Source organism: Medicago truncatula, chromosome 5 (genome assembly GCF_003473485.1).
Source record: "Medicago truncatula cultivar Jemalong A17 chromosome 5, MtrunA17r5.0-ANR, whole genome shotgun sequence".
NCBI classification, from domain to species: Eukaryota; Viridiplantae; Streptophyta; class Magnoliopsida; order Fabales; family Fabaceae; genus Medicago; species Medicago truncatula.
The window spans coordinates 19,517,909-19,535,054 of record NC_053046.1 but is presented as its reverse complement, the minus strand read 5'-3'; the positions used below and the strand labels follow the sequence as shown (position 1 = coordinate 19,535,054).

Genomic DNA, 17,146 nt, shown 5'->3' with positions numbered 1-17,146 from the left:
AGAAAATTTGGCCGGTAATCGGAAGCGAGTTCCTATAATGTCAGATAACCAAGCTCTACTCCCGAGTGCCTCAAATTCTAGTAACAATACAAATATTAGATGGAGGAAACCAGAAAGTGGTAGATACAAATGCAATGTTGATGCCTCTTTCCCTACCATGATAAATAAAGTAGGCTTTGAAATGTGTATCAGAGACTCGGATGAGAATCATGTTCGTTCAAAAACTATGTGGTTTAACCCAACTTGCTCTGTTGATGTTGGGGAGGCTCTGGCATTACACCATGCGATTCGGTGGATTCATGAACTTCAACTTTTAAATGTTGATTTTGAAGTTGACTCAAAAAGAGTAGCTGATTATTTCAACAATGGTCGTGGAGATGTCACTGAATTTGGCTCTATTATGGACAGTAATGTCCAATTCTGCAATAATTATTTAACAAACTCTCATGTCGAGTTTATTAGGAGGCAAGCAAATGAGGTTGCTCATGTTTTAGCTAAAGTAGCCACATCTAGTATTAGCTTCCAGGTGTTTGATGATATTCCAGCATGTATTACCGATCTAATTTTTAATGAAATGATATAATTTACCTTTTCTAAAAAAAAAAAAAAAAATTGGCCGGTCAAAATATGTTGTTTGGCGGATCCTAACTCAGTCAAAACACGCCAATATGACTTTCGGGAAGATTTGAAATTGCATTCATTAATTGGCTATATGTAGCATTTTTCAAAGAGAAGAATCGTACTTTTTCATTGTAACAAATGCTAAGGATTTTAAAAAATAGAAATAATTGATAATTTTTATGTAGAAAAAGTTACTTTTTAATGTTTCAATGTGTTGAATAGACAAATTCCAAGATAAAGTTTCCTTTTTGAACTTCTTATTAAGTGCCTTGAAGCACTTGTTAACATTTTTTTTTTTTTGTTAAGTAGTCTAGTGCTAGAATTCATTTTTTTTAAGGTGAATAAGTGAAGTGTCCGGAGTTCGAACCCCGACCCCTGCATATAATAATGCATATTCCTATCAACTGAGCTATGCTCATGGGGACTCCCTTTTATCATAATAAATAGTTTTAAAATATTAAATTTTTGACCGGTCAACAATGTCACTTATTTTTGAAAGAAAGGAGTAATGACATCTACCAGTCTGTCTACTAGTAAGTGTCTAGCAACATCAACTGGTCCACATAGCATGATGACAATAAAACCTCATCTTCTTGTGCTTAATTATTCAAACACTCAACCAAATGAAGCATTTTTCTTTCTTGCTGCTTCCTTATGCATACCCACATCTTCTTCTTCTTCTTTTTACTTTAACTGCAATGTGTGTTGTCCCAAACAGAATTTCAGGTTTGGTGCTAGGAAATCAGACTGATTATTTAACATTGCTCCAATTCAAAGATTCAATATCAATTGACCCAAATGGAGTCTTAGATTCTTGGAATAGTTCAACACACTTTTGCAATTGGCATGGAATCACATGCAGCCCCATGCATCAAAGAGTTATAGAATTGAACCTACAAGGATATGAATTGCATGGATCAATATCTACTCATATTGGTAATCTCTCTTTTCTCAGAAACTTAAACCTTGCAAAGAATAATTTCTTTGGAAACATCCCAAATGAACTTGGAAGGTTGTTACAATTGCAACAACTCCTTCTCACCAATAACACCCTCTCAGGGGAGATTCCTATAAACTTGACCCACTGTTCCGATCTTGAAGGCTTATACTTGAGAGGGAACAATTTGATTGGAAAAATCCCAATTGAAATCACCTCTCTTCAAAAGCTTCAAGTACTAAATATTCGGAATAACAAGTTAACTGGAAGTGTTTCATCATTTATAGGGAATCTTTCATCCTTAATATCACTTTCCATTGGTTATAACAACTTGGAGGGAAATATTCCGAAAGAAGTTTGTCGCCTCAAAAACTTGACAGGGATAATAATGTTTCACAACAAATTATCTGGTACATTTCCTTCTTGTCTTTTCAATATGTCATCTCTTACTATGATATCAGCTGCAGCTAATCACTTTAATGGCTCTCTTCCTCATAACATGTTCAATACTCTCCGCAATCTTCAAACTTTAGCAATTGGTGGGAATCAAATATCAGGTCCAATACCTACTTCCATTACAAATGGTTCTTCCTTGACATCATTTGTTATTAGTGAAAACTATTTTGTCGGACATGTTCCGAGTCTAGGAAAGCTACAAGATCTTTGGATGATAAATGTGGGTCAAAATAATCTAGGCAAAAATTCAACCAAGGATTTGGAATTTTTAGAGTCATTGAAAAACTGTAGTAAGTTGATAGCTGTTAGTATAGCCTATAATAATTTTGGAGGTAGTTTGCCAAATTCCATTGGTAATTTATCCACCCAACTTAGTCAACTATATCTTGGAGGTAATATCATATCAGGAAAGATTCCTATGGAAATAGGAAATCTAGTTGGCTTAACTCTCTTGACCATAGAACTTAACCAACTTGATGGAATTATTCCATCTTCTTTTGGGAAGTTTCAAAACATGCAATTGTTGGATTTGAGTCGAAACAAACTGTCCGGAGTTATACCAACCACCTTAGGCAACCTCAGTCAATTGTATTACCTAGGTTTAGGTGAAAATATGCTACAAGGAAATATTCCTTCAAGCATAGGAAACTGTCAAAAGTTACAATCCATAGTCCTTTTTCAAAATAATCTTAGTGGAACCATACCCTTAGAGGTTTTTCGTCTTTCCTCTTTATCAATATTACTGGATTTGTCAAAAAACTCATTCAGTGGCAACTTACCGAAAGAAGTCAGTATGCTAACAACAATAGATACCTTAGATGTCTCTGACAATCAACTTTCTGGTAACATTTCTGAAACCATTGGTGAATGCATAAGCTTAGAATATCTTTATTTTCAAGGGAACTCCTTTCACGGAATCATACCATCCTCTTTAGCTTCTCTTAGAGGTCTTCGATATTTAGACCTATCAAGAAATCGGTTGACTGGATCAATTCCTAGTGTTCTGCAAAATATTTCTGTTTTAGAATACTTGAATGTTTCTTTTAACATGTTGGATGGAGAGGTTCCTAAAGAAGGTGTCTTTGGAAATGCTAGTGCATTAGCAGTGACCGGGAACAATAAGCTTTGTGGAGGTATTTCGCATCTGCACCTACCACCATGCCGTGTCAAACGTATGAAAAAGAAAAAACATCGTAACTTTCTTTTGATGGCGGTGATAGTTAGTGTGATTTCTTTTGTTATCATAATGCTTCTTATTGTAGCTATCTACTTGAGGAGAAAGAGAAACAAAAAACCATCTTCAGATTCACCAACAATTGACCAATTACCTATGGTTTCCTACCAAGACTTATATCAGGCAACCGATGGGTTCTCGGATAGAAACTTGATTGGATCAGGAGGCTTCGGTTCCGTGTATAAAGGAAATCTTATGTCAGAAGATAAAGTTATTGCTGTTAAGGTCCTGAACCTTGAAAAGAAGGGAGCTCACAAGAGTTTTATTACTGAATGTAATGCTCTCAAAAATATTAGACATCGAAATTTAGTTAAGATTTTAACTTGTTGTTCTAGTATTGATAACAAAGGTCTAGAATTCAAAGCTCTAGTTTTTGAGTACATGAGAAATGGAAGCTTAGAACAATGGTTGCATCCCGGGACAATGAATGCAGATCATCCAAGAACATTGAAGTTTGAGCAAAGATTAAATATCCTTGTCGATGTTTCTTCTGCATTACATTACCTTCATCATGAATGTGAGCAATTGGTCCTTCATTGTGATCTAAAGCCAAGCAATGTCCTTATTGACGACGATATCGTTGCACATGTGAGTGATTTTGGCATAGCAAGACTTGTATCTTCTGCTGACAATAACTCTTGTCAAGAAACTAGCACAATTGGAATAAAAGGGACCATTGGCTATGCTCCTCCAGGTTTTCCATGAACTTTGAATCATTTAGTGTTTCTTTGAATTCTTGTAATTTTGTTGTAGACTCGATATTTTACTTGTTATACGATATTAACAATTTTTCACTATACTTTTAGAGTATGGAATGAGTTCTGAAGTTTCCACACATGGTGATATGTATAGCTTTGGGATGCTTATATTGGAAATGCTTACGGGAAGAAGACCGACGGATGACATGTTTACAGATGGTCAAAATCTGCGTTTGTATGTTGAAATTTCATTTCCTGATAACATTATGAAGATTTTGGACCCGTGTATTGTACCAAGAGTTGAAGAAGCAACAATAGATGATGGAAGCAATCGGCATCTTATTTCAACGATGGATAAATGCTTTGTTTCCATTTTTAGGATTGGACTTGCCTGTTCGATGGAATCTCCCAAAGAAAGAATGAATATAGAAGATGCCACTAGAGAGCTAAACATAATCAGAAAGACTTTTCTCACTGGTAAGATAAATTCATATTCCAAGAGCATATTTGGCTAGTATCTAATTAATATTAAATTTCATCAATGTTGCTATGCATTTAAAAATTTCTAATATGCAACATACAGACTTAATGAGTTTTGTTTTGAATTTCAGGTGTTCACCCTCATCACAAATCAAAGCTGAAATAAACTTCCAGAATAATTTGAGAAACATAAGAGAATGCACTATGATACACTGCTACTAGTGCAACTCTACCCAAATCACAAGTGTAAAATAGTTTGCTAAATTTTCTCTTGTCTTGCTATTTGAATGCATGAATTCATCATTTATATAACATAAAACATTATTCGAGAGATATGAAAATTTTAGGAAAGAAACATCGTATACCGTATTTGAATTTCTAGGCCCTCTCCATGAGCCGCCTTGTAACAACTTAAGTATAATAATAGTAACAAGAGGGATGGTAAATTTGGATTATTAAGATACATAAATTTATATCTAAAATTAATGTATTGGTTTATTTAAAAGTCATGTTCACCAAAATAAAATTATTTAAAGTTTAAAAGTAATCCAATATCCATAGAAGATCATTATTCTACTGAATGTATATAAACTGCATGTTATGCTCAAGAGTCCGCATTTTTTTTTGAATCAGATAAATTTATTAAGCAGAACTTGGTGTAAGAAGCACCCAAGAACGCTAAAGCGGAACAATTACAAGTGGTCAGAAAGTACGGAAATAACAGGTAAGAAAAACAGCACCTAACTGCTGCTACAACAACTAAAACCACCGACACAAAGGGCCCCTAAAATAACGACAAAGCGCCAAAACACAAGCGGCCAGCAGTGCCGAAACCCCACAGCAGCAAACACACAACCAGCAGCTGTGCCCTCTTGAAGAAACATTTTATTGACGAAATGACAAAAGAAATAGAAAAAAAAACATTGACTTGTAGGGTAACATTAAGGTAAATCTCAATAGCAATGTCTTGAAATTGCAACTTCCAAGTTTCCTGAGCTGTGAATGATACATATATCAGTTTTGTCTTGAATTTGATTTCCTCTTCAATTTAGGATTTCCAAAATCTGCAAGAATACATACGCATTTGTAATGTTATTTTGCCATTTTGTCTATCTACCCAAAAAAAAAAAAAATTTAATACCTTGAAAGTGTTCGGAGCTAGATTGATCATTGGCTCGAACAATATGAACTTTAAAGAAAATATTTGTACTATCAGTCATCTCAAATACACAAGTGTCACCAACTTTGAAATTATACTCGTCAACAATTTGTCCCCAACCAGAAGTTATGAGTGCTCGATTAGTTGTATCATTGAACTTGAAGTTTAAGCGCCAAGTCTTATCCTCATCACCAAACAACACGGTTGCAATCCCATTCTTGCCATTCAAATACTCTTTCGAAAACGATGTTGGTATAAACTGGATCCAATCATCATTTAAGCACATGAAAAAATATTTATATAGGAAAACATTTCTAGATTGATAAACTATATAGTAAAATGTGGAAATTGATTGATTCTAAGAAAAACAAAAAATATAGATACCATATGTTCAAGGTAGGATGGATGCAACGGACGAATGAAAAAGGGGTTATCGGAATGAAAATTCATGGCTCTCCTTTTAGTATTTTGTAGTAATTCTTTCCAATTCATAGCTTCATTTGATGAGACATTCTTTTCTTTGAAGAAAATTTCAGCATTACCTCCTGAAATAGTTAATAAAATAGTTTCAACATTCAAGTATCAATTTAACATTATGATGGAGGAGAAAATTATAACTTTCCTTTGATTTTTTGATCCACAATTATTTTTTCTTTCTTTAGAATTTTCCTTTGAGATGGACCGTCACTGGTTTTCATTCTTTTGTGAGGTTGAGGTGATGAAGATCTTCGCATTTCAGTCTCATCCGAAATCTCAATATAATCGTCTTTATCGCCACTCTTTTCAGCATCTTCATGACGATGAATGTTTCTTTCAACTTGATATCTAGGGCTTGGTATACTCCAATAGTCCATTTCCAAAGCGCTTTTGTCAAATATCATTACTTGAAATTGAGACCTTGTTTCAAGTCTAAAAACTAAAAAATGGCCATAACTCATTGAATAATGTTGTGAAAAATTTTCCCAACCCTTTTGAAAACACACGTCATGGTCACGTTTTATCCAATGTACTTCCCATTTATCACCATTTGGTAGAACTAGGGTTACTGGGTTTGATAATTTTTTTCCATATTTCTTCACAAAACTCCTAGGAAGTATCTGTTACATTGCAAACATTTTAGATTCACAAAAAATAAACTAAATAAAAAAGGTTGTGACCAAAAATATTAATGTAGAAAATTAAATAAAAGATTAACATGCACTTACAATCTCTTTCTTTTTAAGGGTTTTCTCGACGATGACTTTGAAAAAACATTGTGACTTATGGAACTGATGAACACTACTCGGAGAAGACATTGTGATGATTCGATGGAAACACTGCATGAATACATTATTATATAACAGAGGAATTTATAGATATAATAAGAATCAATGAATCATAATATGGTCCATATGAGTCGGGTTTAAAAATAGTGTGAATTTAATACTTTTTTCTTTGAAATAAATATAGTTTCCGTTGTTTATGTATTTTTTGCCAGCCAAAGGTAATCATAACTTAACATTTATTCAAAAAAAAAAAAAAAAAAAAAACTTAACATGTAACGGCATAAATTTATCATGTTTGTCGGTTTAATTCTTTTTGGATAGAACGCCCGTTTAAAAATTACTCCTCAACTTCTAATTTCATTATTTACTTTTGTTTTTATATATGCCTTCCATTGGAGGCGGGGTATACGTTACAAAGGACATATGAAAAGCAGAATGAATGCATCTTTGGTATCAATACTGTTTTGGATTGGACCTCGGTCAACATCGCCGGATGAATACATGACGGTCTAATAACCCATAATCCTTGGCGTTCAAGGAACCACAAAAGATTTTTTATGTGCTGACACTTGACCTCATGTCGTACAATGTAAATCATCCATATATATGATCTCTTAACTGCCCTTAGCATATCTCGTCGGATATCTCGGAGTTAGTTATGCCAAGGGCAGTTAAGAGATCATAATAGACACTCATATATTATACTCTATAAGGAGGGTGTCTATTTAATGTGGTCCTAATTAAATAGGTGACGCACCCACCATTGTAGATGGTCTAAGTGTTGTTATGCGCCACACCCTAGATACGATCATATTTTCACCATTTTTCACACACTTTCCTTCAACATTTCTCTAATCGACTTGAGTGTCAGAGTGCTAACCTGTGTTGTAGGTTCATTTCTCTTCATCGGAGAATCACATTCATTGCACTAAAGAACCGCTTCCATCACATCACTGTCTCATATGAGCACTTCCATTGGTTACTCATCGTGCTGGTCTGCTCCACATCATTGATGCTAGGAGGAATGGAATTGTGTCATCAATTCCTTTGTATTTCCTCAAATTCACCACCTTAATAGTTTTCTCCTACATTTTGTGATGGTCAAAACTCGTTCTCGTTCCAAGAATGCCGCACATTTTACGTTATATCTTTGTTGTTTAAAGGCAATACAAAAAACGTCTTTTATTCCGATTCACGAAGATCGTAGGGTTGTCGTATTTTCTCTAGATCAAGGAGAACATGACACTAGCATCCTTGAGCGTCAACAATTTCTAAGAGAAAACTCTTCCACCTCCAGGCACTCAAGAAATTCTTCAAGTGTGAATAATTTTTCTTCTTCATGTTCCATCACAACATACAAAAGAGAATCACGCGCAAAATCACAATCATAGGTGCAATTCATTCAACATTTAGTGGCACTGCTTGGAGCTCAAAATCCAAAAAATAAGCTCGTGGATATTTTCACTATATTAAAATAAGGGTTAATAGGCCTTTACCCCCCTGTAATATAGGTCACTTTTGGTTTTGCATCCTGTAAAAAAAAAATTTTGGATTCGGTCCTTGTAAAATTTTTTTGTTTTGGAAAACCCCCTAGACCAGCTGACTGTGCATTTTTGTTGATGTGGCATGATGCGTCACCTTTTTCGGATGACGTGGCGCTGTGACTATATAATTATTTTTATTTTTTATTTTTTTATGGGGTACACGTGGCATTTATGATTTTTTTTTAAAATAAAAAATAAAAAATTCTTAAAAAATTTAAAAAAACGAAAAAATATTATAAAAAATAAAATAAATTCTGGAAAAATAAAAATGATTAAAAAAACGAAAATAATTATGGAAAAATAAATAAAAATGAAAAAAATCTGGAAAAATTTAAAAATTCTAGTAAAATCTAGAAAATTTAATAAAAAAAATCTGAAAAAAAATAATATATATCAAAATTTTCAAAAAAAATTATAAAAAAAATCTGAATTAAATTAAAATTATAAAAAAAATATCGATATTCTATAAAAAAAAAATTAATATATATCGAAATTCTATTCTTCATGATCTAATGTTATGTTTTTTTAATTATGAATATACTTTCCAATATTTTCATTTTCTGTATAAAAAATAAAAAAACAAACTTTTTAATTTCGAAAGAAAAATATGAACTTTCATTTTTAATTCTATTCTTATTAGATTCATAAATTTTGAAATATTTTAAGTTGTTGAATTTTTATTTTTCTATAAAATAAAACTTCTTAATTTCGAAAAAAAAAATATGATTTTTTTTTTTATTTTTCCAGAATTTTAAAATTTTTCCTCTATTGAAAATAATATGGAAATATAAATTTTTTTAAATATATTAATTTTTCCAGATTTTTTTTTAATAAATTTTCTATATTTTTTTCATTTTACCAGATTTTTTAAATTATTCCAGAATTTTTTTTACTAAATTTTCTATATTTTTCATTTACCAGATTTTTATTAATTTTTCCATAATTATTTTCGTTTTTTTAATCATTTTTATTATTTTCCTAGAATTTATTTCATTTTTTTATAATATTTTTTCGTTTTTTAAAATTTTTTAAGAATTTTTTTAAAAAAATAATCCTTAATGCCACGTGAACCATATATAAAAAAATAAAAAATTATACAGTCAGCGCGCCACGTCATCCAAAAAGGGTGAAGCAACATGCCACATTAGCAAAAATGCACAGTCGGCTGGTCTAGGGGGGTTTTCCAAAACAAAAAAAATTTACAAGGACCGAATCCAATTTTTTTTTTTTTAAGAGGGGGCAAAACCAAAAGTGACCTATATTACAGGGGGGTAAAGGCCTATTAACCCTTAAAATAACAAAATGCATGCCTCACTCTAGTGGAGTAAAATCACTATAAAAATCCTATTGAAAATGCATCTTAGATTGAGGTCGTATAGTGCAACCAGCAAAACGTTACTCCGTTAATCGGAGTAATAGATGTTAAATCTGGATTAGAAGGAAAGTAGATCTGATTCCCAAACTTTCCACCTGTCACCGTCATGGAGGTTCTACCGCCGCATGATCTAGGAAAAGAAGGAGGTAATAGCCACACTTCAGTGTAAGAGGAAAATACCTGATTGTGACATTTCAGGTCTCAAGAGAATCCGCCAAAACGACAAGTCCTCAGTGTATTTTATTTCTTCTTTTCTTCCTAACATAAAGAATATGGGGTAAATATCATCCATGAACATTAATTACTCCCTCCGTCCCACAATGTATGACGTTTTGGAGAAAAAAAATTGTCCCAAATTATAAGTCGTTTTGCAATATCAATGTAAAATTATTCATGTTCTTCCTAATTTGCCCTTGTCTATTCTCTTTTTCCAAAACTTTTTATTCAAGGTTCTCATAATCCATAATTCACTTGTTATTCACGGTTCCCATGTATTTATTGTTATTCACGGTTCCCATACTAATCCACATTAAATTGAAATTAATTGACCAAGTTTGTAGTGTGAGAAAATAAGACAAAGTTTACTCTTGACTACAATCATAAGATAGAGGCGTGAAGAAGCAATAAACGGGTGTTTAGTTACTTACCAATATGCTCCTGGACATCATTCAAACATGTATCAAAAGAGAAGATTCATGATTTGAAGTCATATTGGTATGTTTTTGTTTAGTTCAATAATCTTAATCATAGGAAAAAGAACAGCCACATACTAATTTTTTTGGAGGGAAACTTGAAATATTTTCATGAACAAATTGGAGGTTTTTTTTAAATCAAATGAATTTTTTCAAGTTTTTACACGGGAGAAAGAGAGAAAAAGGTATCGTTGGATTGTTTCATTATTTCATTGCCTTGGTAGTGCAATTGAAGAGAGAGAAGGAACCGTGTGAATTCATTGCCTTGGAGTTTGAGGAATTTGGGACGGTGGCAATCAAGTTGGAGTAATTGTGTTGCCAAGGGTAAAAGAGGAAAAAACATATTTAATTTTAACAAAGTTCACAAAAGTTAAAGATTTCTTAATATGCGTAGAAGTGCCAAAGCGGCATATAATTTGGGACGGAGGGAGTAATAAATAAGGCGTACGTCTCTTCCACAAGATACACCATCATTATCTATGTATAAAAGGACGGAGATCCAACCTACCAAGCAGACCTCAAATCCTGCAAACGAAGGGAGCATACGACTAAGGAGCAAAAACTAACACGACACTCCAACCCGACACTTCATTCTCGAGAAAACATAGACATGTGAAAGACTCTTATCCAGAACTTTGTTCCCGGGCATTGAGATGTCAAACACTCCAAGCCGGCACTATGTATCCGAGCAAACCTGGAAATGTGAAAGACTCCAAGCAAAGGGTAACACTTGGGTGACATAGAGTTGGGTGACATTAACCAATCATAATGTCAAATGCTTGTGAAAGAGAGAGAAACACAAGCATTGTGGTATTGTGATTGACCAATGTCACCAATGTTACCCAACTCTATGTCACCCAAGTATTTTCCCCAAGCAAACACTTTGTGCCCAAGGAAACATGGAGATGTCAAATACTCCTTGTTGATACCATCCTTTGCATAATTCAGTACAATATATAACTAGCTAAACTCTTTATTCATCAATAAATAAATAATATAAAACTACATAACCAAATTAAGAATCTTAATCCTTTAAGAAAATAAAAACAAAAAACTTAATGAACACTAGTGTGAGACAGTTATTATAACGGTATTTCTATGAGACGGTTATTCAGATCGTTAGCTTTTGTTAACTGATTAGTTAGAAATACCGTTATGCAAATTGGTTATTGTTATTTCTGAAGCTTCTAAACACTGAACCAAATTATTATATATAGCTAAAGTCACTAACCATTCAATATACTTTCAGCATAACATTCATCTTCTATTTGAAGCATAGCATAAAAATATAACCTTTCATTCAAAGTCACTATGGCTCCCGTTCCTCCCCCTCCTCCCCCTCCACCACCACCAAAACCACCCAATTCTGATGCACCACCATCTTCATCAAAGAACCCACCACCTCCTCCACCACCACCACCACCAAAACTATCCGATTCTAATGCACCACCATCTTCATCCAAGAATCCACCACCTCCTCCACCACCGCCACCAAAACTATCCGATTCTAATGCACCGCCATCTTCATCCAAGAATCCACCACCTCCTCCACCACCGCCACCAAAACTATCCGATTCTAATGCACCACCATCTTCATCAAAGAACCCACTATCTTCATCAGAGAAACCACCATCTTCACTGCAGCCACAGCAATCTTCATTGCCACGAAGGCCGTTTTCATTCCTGCGAAGAAGAACGCAATCTTTAACGGAGCTACCATCACAATCCAATACACCATCTTCACCGCAGCCACCACGACCACCATATCATTCTATTCTACCAACAAATCTGTCGCTGGTACCATCTTCTTCATCACAGCCACCTCGAACACTGTATTATAATATGGTACCGTATTGGCCACTACGACCACCTTGTTACTCTTTTCCGTCACAGCCACCACCACCACCATCAACACCATCACCAACAGTATCACCACCATCATCACCATTACCATACCATTCTAATTTTTCATCGAGTCACATTCGTCCTCCATGGCCTCGTTCAGTGAACCCACCACCAATATATCATTCAGTGATCCCTAGAAGATACCCATCAGGACGACCATCAACACCATCACCAACAGTATCACCACCATCATCACCATTACGAAGAGCATCGCAATCTAATGAACAAGATAATATGCAGATCATTGATCCAATTGAAATCTTCATAGTCTTTGCCGCAACCTCTTGTGTTTTCTATCTTTCTTACGTGGTAAGGGAGTTCATGTTCTTTGTTCTTACTTTATTTTTCTTTCTTTCTTTCTTTCTTTCTTTGTAATATTCGGTGAAGTTCTATCAGTTGTTAATTAATTATATTATTGTTGTTTCAGATTTTTCACATTATCAGACAATTCAAAGAAGATTGAGGAATGAATGAAGAAGATTAAGGAGTGAATAAAGATATTCAAATTTACATATTAGTTACATTTTCAGGAGATATGATCATGCAAAATGTTCATTTCTTCATCTTTTATTTTCTTTTTTAGCTACTTAGGGTTGAAGACTGTGACAGTCTTTTTTCTTTGTATTGTATTTGTTCATGAATAAATAAATGGTTGATCAGTAATTCAAATAATATATTTTGTTCTTAAATTAGCTGACTATATACGTAGGTAAATTTTGATCTAATTATATTTAGAACTAGAAGGTATATTTATAATTTTAGTTAGAATGGTTCTTTAAAGTGTCTTGTGTCAAGTTTCATTTTGTGTTTCCGTTTTATGAACTTTTCTAATTGTTTATACATTACTTAGAGTCTGACTCAGATTCACAAATTACATATAATCAAATGATTCATCAATTATACTTTGTTAAATAATTCATCAAGTGCATATTGTCAAATAACACATCTATACACATTAAAAAGTAATATAAATAATTTTCATTGTAACAATGATCTCTATAAAAAGCACTAACTCTATAGTATATTATGAGCTGTTATACATGAACCACCTTAGGTGGCATACACCTTTTTACATCCACGCACATTTGTGACATGTGGCAAAAACATTGAAAGAAGAGGTGAAAATAGTGATAATGTAATGTGAAATGACTAAACTACCCCTGACACATGGGGTGTACATAAGAGGTATTTCAAAAAAGGATGTCTACCTATCTTTTTCCGTATATTATTGTAACTGTTATAATTTCATTTCCTCAATGTAGGTTTATATTTATATACACTCGTTTCCACAAATTAACGGCAATACATTGATTGAACTTTCATAATAATAAACCTATAGGCTTAAATTGGATTCAACACATGTCATTTTTATGGTGTAGTTTGGATCATTTTGAAATCAAAAGATCATATAATTCAACAAGAAAACAACCACGATTCATTTTAGATGAGTCCCTTACAAAAATTCAAAAAATGCAATAAAATTTTGTTTTAGATTGCGTCGGATTTTGATTGATCAAATTCATGACAAAAAGTTATGTTTGTACTTATATTATAAAACTACGAGATAATATGCAAAATATAACATTTGTAAAAAAATATACAAAATAAAACATATAATATATTAAAAGTTAATATTACAAAACATCATAGATCATTATTGTGTTCATGTTTTTTCCTTTATTTTTATATTATGAGATAACTTGTAAAATTTTAGTTTTAATAATTAATCTACGGTAATCGAACTTTTATTTGGAAAGAGACAGACATTTTTGAATAATTAATAGCATTTTTAGTAGATAATCTTTATCGCTCTTAAAAGGAAATTTTTAAATCTTTACATAGAATCCAAACCCATATTTTTATTATGACCTACACTACATATTAAACAAATTATATCGACTACGACAAATTAGAAGATACATTTTTTAATATTTTGACAGAAACATATTTTTCAACACTCGTGGGATATTCAAACACGCACCTACACACATCACAGTTAACAAAATCATAACTTTTAAGACAATTTGGAAAAGTATTATAATATACTTGAATAATATTCTCATTTAATAGATGTATATAATAAATCCAACGAAAGATAGTTAGTTTTATGAAATTAGGGTAAAGAGATATGAAATGAGAAGATCGAAACTAATTTTTTTATTATTTTGTACAGTAAAAAATAAGTTTGCGTTTTCTTTGTCCATATATCCAAATAAGAAATAGTTATTTATTTAGTTTAATGCATTTTAAAATAAAAACATTTTTTTATTTCAAAAAATAAAAAATAAAAAAAATAAAAACATTTTTTCCTTCAAAAAAATAAAAATAAAAACATTTTTTAAAGCATATTAGTTAAAGGAGAACACTGTCCTGTACTTGGCTCATTGTTCTTCTAAATTTTAAATTTTGGGAAAAATTATATTCCAGTCAAAAAGAAATTAAACTTATACCGCTTTACTTTTTTTACATTGTTTATAAATTTCATTATGTTTTATATATTAATTTAAAAATTTCACTGCTTAACATTCCATCAAATTCTGAATATTTTAGAAAAGACTCACATTAAAGCAAATAGTTGAATTATACATTTTTTTTTGTAAGTGTAAAAATTCGTAGACCCCTTAAAGTTAAATCTTGTAATCAACCTTTCCTTCATTCAGGCGTTGCTTCTTTGCATCCATCCCCATTGTTCCTCTCAAATGTCAGATATTTATTTGGATGCCATTGTTCACATGCTGCATTCGCTATGGTGGGATAGGAATTCAGTTTTCTTCTAATAGCATCACCATACATGTTGTTCAGGTGCGTGTTCACTCCTTGATTGGTATGAGTGGTTTCTTGTCCACTGGTAAGTGTATTGACTCAGATGCTCCGCTATATGACTTGTTCTTTGTTTCTCATCATAATCGTCAAATTAGAGAGGTGGTCTTGGTGTTTTGGAAGGCTCCCTCGGTTCCTTTGTTAAAGGTTAACACCGACGGCTTTGTCATTGGTAATCATGGTGCTTGTGGCGGATTGTTTCGGGATCATTTAGGTACTTTCCTTCATGCCTTTACCTGTAATTTGGGTAGTTGCTCTATTTTTACGGCTGAAGTGCATGATTTTATTCGGGATATGGAGTATGCTGCCCATAATGGTGGACGAACATATGGTTAGAGAGTGACTCTACTAGCGCTATTTTAGTTTTCAAGAATATAATATGTCGTTGGTGCCGGTTTTGCTTCGCAGTCGTTGGGTATAATGGATGTTCTCTTGGAATTCAGGTTATTTCCTCTTATATTTTCCGTAAAGGTAATTGTTGTGCTGATAGGTTGGCTTCTATGGGTCACTCGGTTGATGGGGATGTGTGGTTGTTAGTTTTACCTCCTGATTTACAGGCGGAGTTTTATTCGGACCGTTGTGTTCTACCTCGGTATAGGTTTCCGTAGGCGGTTGCTGTTTTTCTATTTCTTTTTTTCTTCTGTTTTTTTGAGGGTTTTGGTTTAGTCCCCCCTCTTGTATCTTTCCCTCCTTTTTTTTAATAATATTTTGAGATTGGCGGTAGATGATGGGGGTTCATCAAGGTACCAACCTAGTTAGGATGTCGTTGCTTCCCTTTGATATTTGTTCTTTCTCCTGGTTTAGGGAGAAAAAAAATATATTTTAGAAGTAAATAATTACATAATGAAACAACATAATAAAAATTGTTCTTGCATTTTTTTCTTACAATTTTTGTCCTTATACTATTCTTTAAAATAATTTTAAAGATTTAAAATTATTTATAATATATATATATATATATATATATATAATAAAAATAAAAACAACAACAAGTTTATGATGTCAACACCCTCAGCTGAAAACTCATCTTCAAATAGCCACAACGATATTCCTCAAGAAACAAGTGGGGATCTTACCATATCCTCCTAGCAAAACACTCTTAAGTGTTTATGTTTTTTTTCTTCTTTTAGTATTTATCATGTTTGAATAATTGAGTACAAGTTTTTGTTTTTATTTATTATTTGAAGTGGGAATAATTGTTGAAAATTTTATTTATTTTAACCTTAATATGTCTTCACCATTTTGATTTTTTTTTTCTGTGATCTTTTTTTCTTTTCGTTTTAGTGCATCGACCATCCTATAGCAAATATTCCCCATATAGTTACGTAGGAATATTTAACTTAGCAGCGCTCTCTCACTTGCTTCGTCTCACTTCCTAATAGTGTGGATCAATTGCCATTTGTACCCATTCCTCAACCGATTCTATTTTTCTAAGTGTATTGTGACATATGCTATTTTAAATCATATCACATTGAAAGTCACTATGGCTCACAAACAACCAACATCTTCATCGGATCCACCACCACCCGCATCTTTATCACAGCCACGACCACCACCACAATATTTATTCCATCGAACACTATCTACACCGCAGCTACCATCCCAATCCAATGCACCATTTTCAACGCAGCGACCACAACCACCATATCAATTTATTGCACCATCATATTCGTCGCAGCAGCCACCACGACCACCATATCATTTTAGTCGACCATCATTTTTGTCGCAACCACCACACTATTCTTTTCAACGATCTTCTTCATCGCAGCCAGCACGACCACCATATTATTCTATTACACCATATTCGTCGGAAACACCACGATCATCCCATTCTAATATGGAACAAAGTTTCATCCCACCACGATATCGCTCTTCAACGTGGATAACACCATCTAGATCACGATCAACATCACCATCTGATGCATCATATTCATCGAAGGCATCAAATATAAAAGATTAC

General features: G+C 33.0%; 2 protein-coding genes across 5 annotated transcripts; both read left to right on the top strand.

Annotated features, from left to right (window-relative positions):
• The first annotated feature begins 1,167 nt into the window (after positions 1-1,167).
• On the top strand, positions 1,168-5,559 carry LOC11430041 (probable LRR receptor-like serine/threonine-protein kinase At3g47570). 4 transcript variants are annotated; one of them, XR_003011995.2, is made up of 4 exons: positions 1,168-3,942; positions 4,055-4,423; positions 4,558-4,672; positions 5,060-5,559. XR_003011995.2 is itself a non-coding variant. In XM_013598371.3 (4 exons), exons 1-4 carry the CDS (start codon positions 1,245-1,247, stop codon positions 4,590-4,592), a joined length of 2,814 nt encoding a protein of 937 aa, XP_013453825.1. In that variant the 5' UTR covers positions 1,168-1,244; the 3' UTR covers positions 4,593-4,885. The 4 variants fall into 4 exon arrangements, 3 of the variants coding, with proteins under 3 accessions (XP_013453825.1, XP_003614094.1, XP_039690460.1); XM_013598371.3 differs by lacking the exon at positions 5,060-5,559 and having other exon boundaries at positions 1,168-1,557; positions 1,846-3,942; positions 4,558-4,885; XM_039834526.1 differs by lacking the exon at positions 5,060-5,559 and having other exon boundaries at positions 1,173-1,968; positions 3,277-3,942; positions 4,558-4,885.
• Positions 5,560-15,084: 9,525 nt separating this feature from the next.
• LOC11435821 (uncharacterized) lies at positions 15,085-15,794 on the top strand. Its single transcript, XM_003614043.1, has 2 exons — positions 15,085-15,517; positions 15,595-15,794. Exons 1-2 carry the CDS (start codon positions 15,085-15,087, stop codon positions 15,792-15,794), a joined length of 633 nt encoding a protein of 210 aa, XP_003614091.1.
• The last annotated feature ends 1,352 nt before the right edge of the window (positions 15,795-17,146 follow it).